The sequence below is a fragment of the Rhopalosiphum maidis genome, chromosome 3 (assembly GCF_003676215.2).
Source record: "Rhopalosiphum maidis isolate BTI-1 chromosome 3, ASM367621v3, whole genome shotgun sequence".
Lineage (NCBI taxonomy): Eukaryota > Metazoa > Arthropoda > Insecta > Hemiptera > Aphididae > Rhopalosiphum > Rhopalosiphum maidis.
The window spans coordinates 51,793,967-51,806,414 of record NC_040879.1 but is presented as its reverse complement, the minus strand read 5'-3'; the positions used below and the strand labels follow the sequence as shown (position 1 = coordinate 51,806,414).

Below are 12,448 nucleotides of genomic sequence, written 5' to 3'. Positions count from 1 at the left end.
GACTAATGCTTAAATATTATTATTAGTTATTCAGCAGGTACACACTACACACCTCGACGTCTTATAATACCTGTACACACTTACTGACTTGTATAGACGCAAGTCGCAAATGTTATTTGTGATATTGTGATAATCGTGATATCAATAATGTCGCAATGGCACGATAGCCGTACGTTGACATGACTATCAATTTTTTCAGTCAAAAAATTATTACAATAATCTAAGACTGTGATCATAATTATTTGTCGTATCTAGTAAGCATTTCGGACACGATATATTATTTTGATTGAAGCGATGCGATCCGTTATCCTCATCACGAATTGTAATTTAATTTAATTTTTGATACGTGATATACAACTATACGTTAATGAAGATTAAACATTTTCACTCCAAGACGAGCAGTTTTTATACTACTTTTTATACAACAAATGTTGATTTTAATTTTTTTCCTTAACTACTTGGATATTGGATATTTCATCATTTTTTAAGCCTCAAAAAAAGATTTGCCCCAGTCCGACAGTTTAAATCCGACTCTGCCCGCGCAGATCGTCTTGCGACGGGCACGACGTTCTCACCGTGCGAGCTGGCTCGCTCTCAACGACATGATCGTTCGCTCCCAAGCTCGACGTAACTCTCAAAGTTCACCCGTTTCGCCGCGGGACCGTCTATTACCTATTGGTTTTCCTTTTCGAAATAAAATCGTTACCGATCGTATTATATTAGTACATCTTATTTATTTCTACCGTGTATTGTTACCAATTCGTCCTTTCGCAAACTTTTGCTCCGAAATATAATATGTTACAAATGTTACAATCGAGTCAATCGACGTTTTCATGTCGCACATAAAAGCGACATTAATCATTCTTGGTACATTCCAACTCGGAGTAACTGGGATTGGCATTTCGTGTGTTGGTTACGACTGTTACGAGAAGAAAATCGGTTCAAGTCGTTTTCGTACCACACACACAAACAAGGCTCAACGCGCCAAATGATCACATAAAAAAATATGATTGATATATATACCATATATTTGTATTATATAGTAGATAATACAATATTATTATATTTTTACGTATAACAATTATTATTATTGATAACGACAGCCGCAGTCATACCACAGAACATGCTCGAACATTTTTTTATCCGTCGTGGCGCGTCTTATCGCCTAATCGTTCCTTATCAAACGTTGATCGTAGCAATTCGCAGTTTTTCTCAATTCACAGTAGCGCACCACCTACAGCCATTATTTCGTCTTCCGTCGGTCACAGAGGCTTAGACTTTTTTTTTTCACTCGCCCCTCGTCCCTAGCCGCCGAACGAACCGATCCACCGACGCTATGTGGAGTCCCACGCACGTACAGGTCACAGGTAAGCGTTGTCGCAGAACGAAAAAATACCCATCGACTATAGTAAAGGTAATGAGATTAATGCCACCGTGTTTCGTTTACAGTTCAGAGGACCCGGGGCTTAAACTTCAAGAACAAAAACGGTGAGTATTTCTCGCATTATTTGTTGATGACTCATAAACGCTTACAACGATCTCAGTCTATTCGTTTTTGAGGTCCTCGACCCAAACTGCTTATTGTATTAGTGTATATCGTCAGATGAAACAATTTCATTCCGACCGTGTATACTCTCTGTCAGTTCTAGTGTCAAATCATAAGAGCGGGTTATTGATTAGCAAAAAACTCATGTATACATTCTGATTTATAAAAATTATTCATGTTTCCCTTCACTCTAAACGCTTAGTGAGTCATAATAATAATATGGTTCACTTAGTAATTATTTGTAAAATGTTCTCAGAAATATTATCAGACCACTTAGTATTTATTTCTTTTTGGGTACATGTGAGGTCAATGATTAGGTCATTTGAAAATTGGTAGCGGCTATTAAGTTTCATTACAAAGATAATGATTTATCATTTTAATTCAATTTTAAGTAGGTTAAATAGTTAAATAGTTTAAGAAACAGTATTAACAATTTTGTTTTTTACAAGCTTAAACAATCACATGAATATTAGAAAACTAAAATGATAATATATTTCCAAATAATAACAGTTATCTTAAACTGGTATCATAATTTGAAAAAGTTTTTAATAAAATTTAACTTTTAATTGATACATTTAAAAATATTGGATTTGATGAATGCAAATCCTTTATTATCATGATTTCATTCTTTCTTAACACAAATATTGCTATATTACCAATACAAATTCTATTTCAGTAATTTCAGGTGTTCCTCAAGGTTATAAATGATATAATGTCTCTTAACTCTTATCCAATTTATTGATTAATGATAGATAGTATTTTTTTCATAAATCATTCAAATGTTCTATTATTTGTTGACAAGGCCGTAACTGAAAAAAAATTTCGGGGGGGAGGTCCAAAATTTTTTTTATATATAAACGTTGACCTTGGATCCTTCCTCAGTTACGGCCTTGTTTGTTGATAACATAAAAATGTTTAACTATATTAAGATATTGGGGATTTTCAACCTTCTACAAAATTATAATAATGGTATTCCAACTGGCATATTTAAAATGGTATATTGTTTCTCATTCAAATGTCAATATGTTTTACATAAAAAAAAAACAGTGATATTTCTTTTAATTAAACATTTATCATTTATTTTCTCTCATTTCAAGTCTTGGAAGAATCATTTATTTAATTTCCCTATTTATGCAATGAAGATAAAATCACTATGGTTATTTATCATGATAGAGCACAATAGTTCTAATTATAACAATCCAATTCACATTAAAAATTCTTGATTATTTGTTTTTAAGTAGAATATACTCAAATTAATAAATTAAACAAGTAACCTTTAATATACCACACTATGCCCAAATTGAATTACTCGTAAATTATGTTCTTTGTTTTATTCTTTTCATATTACATTTTCATAGATTATCTCATAAGTTATTAATTAAAATTTAAAATCCTTAAAAAAATGTATAAGTTTGTCATGTAAAACTTTTCTGCATAAAATACTTAATTATATTCTCAATGACACATTTCTATTTGGTCAAATTAACTAAATACTAGTAATAAAACCATATTTTATATATTATAGTTTTCTTAAAATGTAGATTATGGCAATTACGTTCACTGGTAAATACATTGATAAAGTTAATTTATGTAAAATATTTTTCCTTTTTATATAATATTATTTTATTCAGTTGCTTAACATTAATTGTAAAACTGTATTATATTTTCTTGATTTATTTTATGTATCTACATATTAACAATTAACTTGATTCTGAAATAAATGTTGTTTACATGTTTTTAATATGATCTTTGTACTAAAAAAAAAAATATTTGAATTATGTATTGAACTTATTGTTTAATACTAATTATTAACTATTTTACTTTGACCATTAGACATTAGTTACTGATTACTTAATGTTTATAAAATATCAGTTAATTATCTTGTATATATATATAAATTATGTAAATAAATAGTTTTTAATAAAAATAAATTCACTCCGTTCAGAATCTAAATTCAAAAAATTCTAATAGTTATAATATTTTAAATATAATTTATATATATTGTTTTAATTTTCCATTTCAATTAACCTTAGTTTAAAATACTAAATATACTTAGTATATAATAATGTATTATACATAAAAAAATGTATATATTATGTATGACTAATCAGTATGTCTAATCTTGAATGGTATTTTACTTTAGCCAAAAATGATCTATTTGTTACCATTGGTTTGGGGAAAGAAAAATATCAAACATCGCCAAAAGAAAAAGCAATTGATACAGATTTAACAGAATGGCATGAAGTTTGTGAATTGTAAGCCATATAAAAAATATACAAGTAATTTAATGTAAAACTTATCTACGATGGTTTTTCCAGACAAATTCCTAAACAAGGAAATACTGCTGAATTAGTATTAAGTGTACTACATCGAAATTTTTTGGGACTTGACCAATTTTTGGGTCAGACTACGATACCTTTGGCTGATATTGATGTTTACGAACGTCCAAAAAGCAAGTATGTTTATGTTTTAATCAAAATGTTTTCAACAAAGCTGTGTATTGTTAAAAATTTTCTAAGAATGTGTAGTCTATATGTTACTGTGAATGTCCGCAATTGGTGAGTGCTGACAATCACCTAGTGAATGTCGACATACACCTACTAAACTGGTGAATGTTGAAAAATTAAAATAATATAGACATGTACTAGTGGATGTTGACATTTACACTAGGATTTTGGTCAATGTTGACATACACAACACGGTTTTAGTTAATGTTGACATAGGTTACATATTCGCACATAATATTATACTATAGTATAGAGTCTATACTATAGACAATAATATAAAATAGAAATGATATGTTTAGTTATAAATATTAACAATTACTTGTATTAATTATGATTATTATTATTGAACAATATTATACCTGTATTATTAATTTAAGTTATGATTATCTTGCCATACAAATATTATTATTTTAAAAAAACGGTGAAAATTGTTCTACTTATTGCAACATGACAAACTGTCATGACATTTTGAACTGCGTAAAATGCAAACATTTCTACAACCACACTTTTTTGTGGTGCACTTTGTTTTGTAATTACATCGTGTATAGGTAGGTACTAGAATTTTAGATCAGATTAAATAATATCGGCATTACCAACATTCAACAATATCGTTATTTAAATTACGACATTTGATAGTAAATGTTTACAAACCGTATAAATTTAATCAATATGCCAACCTTCACCAATTGCAGACATTCGCAGTAACATATACAAAATCTAGAATGATTTAATTTGTATATCATTAATATATATGACTGTAACTACAGCTGATGCGTCAAATTTTACCTAAAATTAAAGACAATTTTATTCTGTGATAAAAAAAAAAAAATTGAACCAACATATAATGACTGACCTTATTTTGGTTTATAATAATTGATAATTAATAATCGGAAAATCATTATTCTCAATCTCTCCCCTTTTTCAAATTTAGATGGTATCCTTTAAAAAGCAAAAATGGACAAGAAAACAAAGAACGTGGTGAGTTGCAAGTCAAAATAGCGTTCACAGTTAAATCTGGAAGTCTGCGGGATCTTAGCAAGAAAGAAAAACACAGATTATCCGTAGGACAATTATCTCACACAGCTTCTAATATAAGTAAGTCTATATCAGTGTCAATAAACAAAACATTTAAATTTTATAAAATATTTTGTGTATTTTTTTAGGCGGTAGTTTGATGAGCATTAGTAGTGTTGATAAAAAATCCTTCAAGAAGCTTGCCAAGACAATAAGTAATTACTTATTTAAATTTAATTATTGTTGTTTCAATATGTTTTTATTAAATGTGATCAATATAACTTATATAAGATGTAATTAAATTTTAGCGGGAAAAATTAAAAGAGAAAAAAAAATTCAAGAAATATCATCCTCCAGTATTAATTTAAGTGTAGAAAATCCAAACAAAGTAAACTCTTCACAAGCAGGATATGATGCCGATCCAGGTGTTATTAGTGATGATGATGATTTTGCAGTAATAACAATTAATAAGTCTATCTGCAACTTATAAATTATTTATTAACATACCTATGATTTCCTATTTCTTTAGCTTGAAGATTTATCGCACAAGGGGTCAGCTTGCTCTTTAGAGACATCTGGTCAATCCGATCGCAAAGGAGTAAATAGTTCACCTATAAGCGGGTTAACATTACATATGCATGGATCAGTTGAAAGTGTTAGTAACTCAGATACAATGAACAAATCTCCAGTTATGAATCGTTCACCAGTTTCTCAGACACAAGATGAATGGCAAAGAAAACTGTACAAAAACAAGGGTATAAAATTAGTTTAAAATTAATTAAGTTTCAAAATAAAATTAAGAACATGCTGTTGCAATATTTTTTTTCAGATAATAATACATTAAAACTTTCTGACACTCTCAAGACAAAATTGAAAGATGCTGTAGATGTGCCAATCAATCATGATAGAACTAAAGATAAAAGTCCAACGCCATCTCTCAAAAATAGTCCTAAAGTTCAAAAGAAGCATCTAATTTCACCACTTGATGACCGTTCTTTTAACAATAAAGAATCCAACCATGAAAATGACACATTACCAAGTAATCAAATCAATATAAAAATTAAATTTAAGATAAAAGAGAATGTGTACAAAATTATCATTTCCATATAATTTAAAGGTGATTTAGAATCATCTTATTAGTTTAGATTTAAATAACTCCATAAACCTTATTCTTGGTTACCATATAATTTGCACAAGGTCTTTGAAAAAATTATTAATATTTCATTACTATTGATGTTATTATTTTAAAATTACCATAAGAAATTCAAAATTTTGTTTTGCACTGATTTAAAAATATTTTTATCCCTTGAAAACTTGACAATCATAATAATATCTGGGTTACCACCAACCCAACATTTTACATTTGTTCAATTTCTCTAGATTTTAATTTATTATTTAAAAATCACTTTTCAATAGTGATAACAGTTAATTATCTGTTAAAAGATAACCACATTATTTTTCAAGAAGTTAAATAAATGTTAGATTTATATGTTAATGTATTTTTTAGTTTTATTAAACTGTTTTTAATCAATACTTCATCAAAATATTTAAATTAGCTTTTACAGTGTAAATTGTACAATAATAATATTAACACATCTTTTTCATGACACTTTTTAGAAAGCAAGTCGGCGTTGTCCTCGTGGAACAAAGCATATGAGCGCATCATCATCGGCAAGGAAAAAGATTCCAAAGATTCCAGTAACCATCAAAATTCGCATTCTAAACACTCATCAGAAGTGCTTCAAAAGTTTGATGGCAAATCCAGAGATGTGTGTATATTATTATAATAATAATTTTGAAAAAATAACTCCAAATGTTTACACTAATCATTAGGTAGTCTTATTCAATGATATACATATTTATGATGTGCATATACACAAGTCTTCCTGTCAGTAGGGTAAAGTGAATAATTATTGGTGCGTATAGTTGATTGTGACTGGGGCCTAGGAGAAAAGGGAATATCTCAAGTGTTAATACATTCAGACCCATCCTCCTCTATAAGTTCAAAGAATTGATGCAACCATTCCTCTCCATTAAGCATTATATATTGATTGATATTAGGGCTATTTCTCATAATGCAGTTTACCACCATTTTATACATTACATAAATACATATTATGAGTATATTAAGTTGTCTACAAGTGTTTTATATTCTACTATAATTCAGATATTTGCATCATTATTATTATTTTTTATAAAATCATATTTATATTCTTATTTTAATAATTATTCCTTTCATGTGAAATAACTGAATTTAATTAATTTGTAGTGGAGACATTAGATCTATGATTTTCAACCACTGTGATGCTTGCGTCCTTGACTTGTTTCGTATTTCTAATATTTTATATAATTTATGTAATGTATGTTTCATATACAGTATAAATTGGTGTGCCACAACAATTTTGTAGGAAATTAAGTGCTCCACTTTGATAAAAAGGTTGAAAAAAAACTACATTAAACTGTAGACTGCAAACTACTTGTATACTTATTATATGCTCATATGTATTTATATACAGTTATATTAAAGCGATCTCAATAATTTTTGAGTAATTTAATTGAGTGAAACTATTACAACAATTATAGAAAGTAATATGTTTGATAGGTTGATATATCAATTTTATTAATTTAATATAATAATAAATATATAGTAATTATAATGATTACTTTGTCTATTAGAAAAGATTCCTCCCCCTACCATCAAAGCAGCAATTTCCTATTAGCACCTATGACTATAGCCCAAGACGATCACTGAAACACTGATATGGAATCATATTACAGCCATAAAGATTCATAATTCTATCTAAGGCTGTGTTTCATTTTATTTTTTATCTGATAGCATTTTTGTCATGGCTAAATATTTAGCCATGATTTTTATAATGGTTTGTTGGGCAACCATACTATCTTAAATTGTGGTCACTTATGAATCAGAGAGAGAAAATAAATAGTCCTCTAACATCCTCTTAAAAAAAGCTTGGGATGGCCTAACCTAAGGGCTAAACCTCCTATTTATGTCGTATGTCTTCTAACAAAGTTTAGTAATAAAAATAACAATATGTTTTCAGGACTTGATTGAAATGGTGATTCAGTTGCAAACCAGTTTGCGCGATGAGAGCAAACAGAGAACTGAACTAGAAGAGTACTTGGACAAGCTGCTGCTGCGTGTCATGGAAACTTCACCAAAAATCTTACAAACGCCTTACATTTGTTACAAGCGCAGAGTATAGTATTATTATTTTACCAAACAATAGGGACCGAAAATGTATTATTTTATTAAAAAATTATAATAATTTTTTTTCAACATAAATAAGATAATAGCTTGACTCGCCAATTAGGTGGTGGTACGCCCGACTGTATTATTAATGGCCAACCTTTATAATATATTTTTTCAACCATTACAAATAGTAGAATTGTTAACATTTCTTGTTGAATTAACACATGTATATTTTTATACTTAACACCAAATATGTAATATTTTTTTTTAACTGTATTTTGTTGTTTCTGGAATTTACAGCATCAAAAGTCAAAACGATGTAGCCATTTAAATGTATATCACGGTTATTATGTTATTTTTCTATCCTTGTTCGATTAATTGTTTGATTATTTCACAGTTTGCTTGTTATTTTTATTAGACAAATTACTATTATACATACATAGTATAGGTGTGTAACAACAGATATATTTTTTTACTTGTTTTGTTATTTTACAGTTATTTTTTATAATAATTTTATGACCTTGATAATTGTAGTAATTTATTATTATATATTTTTATGCCATAATAGAAGGCATAAATAAAACATATAGTGTAACAAAGTTTTAAATTGTTTTTGCCGTAAATATGTTGAGTTGATTTGTTTAAAAGGCATATCATATTTATTTATTTTAATGATGGAAACAGAACTCGCTGCCTTTTGTGTGAAACAATTTTTTTATAACTACTATTTAAGTGTAACCTAATGTTGTGATTTTTGTATGTGCTATTTTTTGTATAAGAATAATCTAACCGTCCCTTGTAACTAACAATAATTTTATAATTTTATAATACTGCTCATTGAATTCACAATGAATGCGCATATTTTCATCCGTGTACATAATTGTCTTACCTTATATGACATTATGTTATCATTTTAATTGTACTATCAATCATGTTATCTGTTTCTAATATTACTAACATATCAGGGTGTTATTCATAGACCTTATACTATTATAAGGCCTATGGTGTTATTATGACATTATGGATTATAGATTATTTATATAATATTATTAAAAATAATTAGTGATATAAGTATTTTTAAATATTATGTTACTTTAGTGCCTGTGTTAGCAAAAATCAAACTGTAGTTTGAATCCAGAACATAAAAAAAAAAAACTGTATCGCCAGTTACGTCCAACTTGAATGTTTGAGTTCACTCATAAATATTTATGTTTTTTAATTCTTCTGTCTTTGGTAATAACAATTATTTTATTTATTCATTTTTTTCCAGAATAATTATTCAAATGCTGTACATGTAATTGATGTTTGATATATTTTTTATTTTTAGAATGTATTCAGTTTCTAGACTTTAATATTTTTTATTTTATTTTTAATTCATCATTTAGGCTTTTTAAAATCCTTTTAGATAACAATTGCTGATCCTTGGTGTCAAACATGTGATCTAAATTATTGTTAAGAATATTCTTTATTTATGAAGTTGAAATTATCAAAAAATAATTATATTATTTGGTGCTGATTATATAACACTGTATTTTATAAGTTATTGTTATTTTATATTTAGGTAAAAAATATTATGATATATATTATGAAACTATTAGAAATATTATTAGAAATGATAGTTTTATTTTTCATATAGATTTTTATTGTATTTATTTATTTATTAATATAATTGATGTTTGGGATGACCAAAAAACATTTGTTGTACACTTAAATCATTAATGGTTTTGCAATATAATATTGGTTATATTTGGTAAAAATATATATTAATATATTGATAGATTCGCATTTTTTCACTCGGAATGGTCAATGATGTGTGTTTCTCGTGTGGTATGTGACGCGTGACTGTACTATAATACTGTACTGTGTTTTCTATGGTTTGTAAACACCAGACTAGTGTTTCTCAACTGGTGTGTCGCCGGTAAGTCCAAATGTGTCGCGGGAAGTACTAATATTAAATGTACTAACCTTGTTGACACTATATTTACAAAAATTAATAGGTATTATTCTTTTTTTTTGTGTGTGTGTATCGCAAAGTATGAAAATTTTTAATAGTGTGTCGCCATAATACAAAGGTTGAGAAACACTGCATTAGACTAAAAAAATTTAATCAAAAAAATATTTTCTTTTCAATTAGACACTTGATATTTTTTATTTTTAAGATCTCGATATTTTTTAGGAATTATTTGAATGAATGTTAAATGAACATTACAGTAAATTTTTAGGAATGTTAAGTGCTTTTTAATTGCATAGATTAAGATTTGAATTACCTTTTTAAGATTTGATAGGACTGAAAATCACGGTATGGAATCTCTTTAAAATATTAATAACATATTATCATACTTTAAGTATGTGAAATTAAATAATTAAAACTAATTAATTAATTTACCATTATAAAAATGAATAAGTTTTCAACTAGTTATTATTGGCTCATTTTTTTGTGTACCTTATACAATAATGTCAACATATTTAAATTCATTTTAAGCTATATATTACAAACTTATTTACGTTATTCTACAACACTTCGATATATATGTATAACACTGAGTCGCATTATATGAAATAGCTAATTTGTTAGTGACATATTATGATAGATACCTTAGCTATATATACGATTTATTCTTGGAAACAAGTAGTTTAACCTATCTGTTGTAATGTTGTATATATAACAAAATATTATTTCATATACGGAGCAGGAGTCAACAAATGCGGATTCAACAAAAATTAATAATTAAATTGTCGACGGCGACGATAAGAACGGAGCGATCGGGCAGTCGTGTGTTACGGCTGACAACTATTTTATTTTAATATCTTTAATTATTTCGTTGTGCTATTATATATTTATTTTATTTCGATTAATATAACTTTTGTTTTTATTCTCATATCAAGGTACGCACCAAAGCGTTTGTGGCGAGGAAACACTAGTGGAAAATAGCAAGACACTATAATACATTATTTCTCTTCCAGTACTCGTTATCGTGGTGAGTTGTTTGAGAGTAAAGCAACCTTAGAGTTATAACGTATAAACCCTACGAGGTCTTATTAAATTGTCCTTTGCGCAGTACTCGTTATCGTGGTCAACAAAGGATTGTTGAGTAAGCGCTTACCGCTGGTATCGATACTACTTGTTTGACGGTTTGGGAATCGGATACCGAGATACCTATTCTATACGTTAAACCATCGCGTGACGTATACGACATATCACATTAGATACTAATAATATATGATTATATAGCAACACGAATAATTCATAGGCGTAACTAGACTTTAAAGTTAAGGTGGCTCCAGCCCTAGTGTTTTTCAAATAAGTAAATAAAGTTGGCTTTGAATTTAACACCAACGTCACCAACACTCCCAACAAATATGTTACATTAATTATTAATATTATATTTTATAATTTTATTGTGTGCATGTGATGCAAGGCCGTATCTGAGGGAGGATTCAAGGAGTCCGGACCCCCCTGACATTTTTAAAAGTAGAAATATTTTAGTGGTGAATATAGTTTAATGACTAAATATTTTTAGCATTTATATTTAAAAAAAATGTTGGTCCCTCCCCCCCTAAATTCTTTTTCAGTCACGGACATGATGTGATGTGTGTATAATACGAACCATATTGATCAATGGTATTAAGCTAAACATTAAATGATTAAAATATCTCATTTTAGTTACAAATTCAAGTTTAATTTGCTTAAAATGTAAGCGAAAGTTATAGAGTTTATATAATTATAATAATTAATGCACTATAAGCAATACGATTTAAGCCCTTATTTGATAAATCTCTCTCAATAGCTATGATAAATAACGATTTAGAAATATAGTTGACCTTATGTTCGTATTTATTCGAAGAATAAATAATTGCTCTATTGTTGAAAATGTATTTTTCAATAGCATAACTATTGCTATTTATACTGTCCCCCGTATTGATCTACTATGCAGTGGCGCCGAACTTATATTATGTAGTGTGAAGCAATCGCTTCATTTCTTAAATGGGCGAGTAGGTGAGTATAGGTGAGTTCTAGCTTGGGGTTAATGGGTTAATAAAGTTAAATAAAGTATTAAATATAGTATAATTGAAGCATGATAACGTGAAACATCGAAGTTAGAATTAAGATAAACAACAATTTTGGATTTATCTTCACAAAAAAAGTCCGAATTCGGCGCCACTGCTACT

At 28.1% G+C, this 12,448-nt stretch overlaps 1 protein-coding gene across 1 annotated transcript; it reads left to right on the top strand.

Annotated features, from left to right (window-relative positions):
• Positions 1–1,114: 1,114 nt before the first annotated feature.
• LOC113556968 (rab11 family-interacting protein 5) lies at positions 1,115–8,725 on the top strand. The gene is made up of 11 exons (XM_026962216.2): positions 1,115–1,367; positions 1,450–1,488; positions 3,690–3,801; positions 3,865–4,002; positions 4,985–5,148; positions 5,217–5,282; positions 5,376–5,521; positions 5,597–5,822; positions 5,897–6,106; positions 6,685–6,836; positions 8,130–8,725. Exons 1-11 carry the CDS (start codon positions 1,337–1,339, stop codon positions 8,289–8,291), a joined length of 1,446 nt encoding a protein of 481 aa, XP_026818017.1. The 5' UTR covers positions 1,115–1,336; the 3' UTR covers positions 8,292–8,725.
• Positions 8,726–12,448: the final 3,723 nt, after the last annotated feature.

Excerpts from the sequence above, each read along its gene's own strand:
- LOC113556968 (XM_026962216.2), top strand. The coding sequence starts at position 1,337 with ATGTGGAGTCCCACGCACGTACAGGTCACAG. Across the intron at positions 3,802-3,864 it reads TGGCATGAAGTTTGTGAATT|ACAAATTCCTAAACAAGGAA; the intron begins GTAAGCCATATA and ends TGGTTTTTCCAG. Across the intron at positions 4,003-4,984 it reads TACGAACGTCCAAAAAGCAA|ATGGTATCCTTTAAAAAGCA; the intron begins GTATGTTTATGT and ends TTTCAAATTTAG.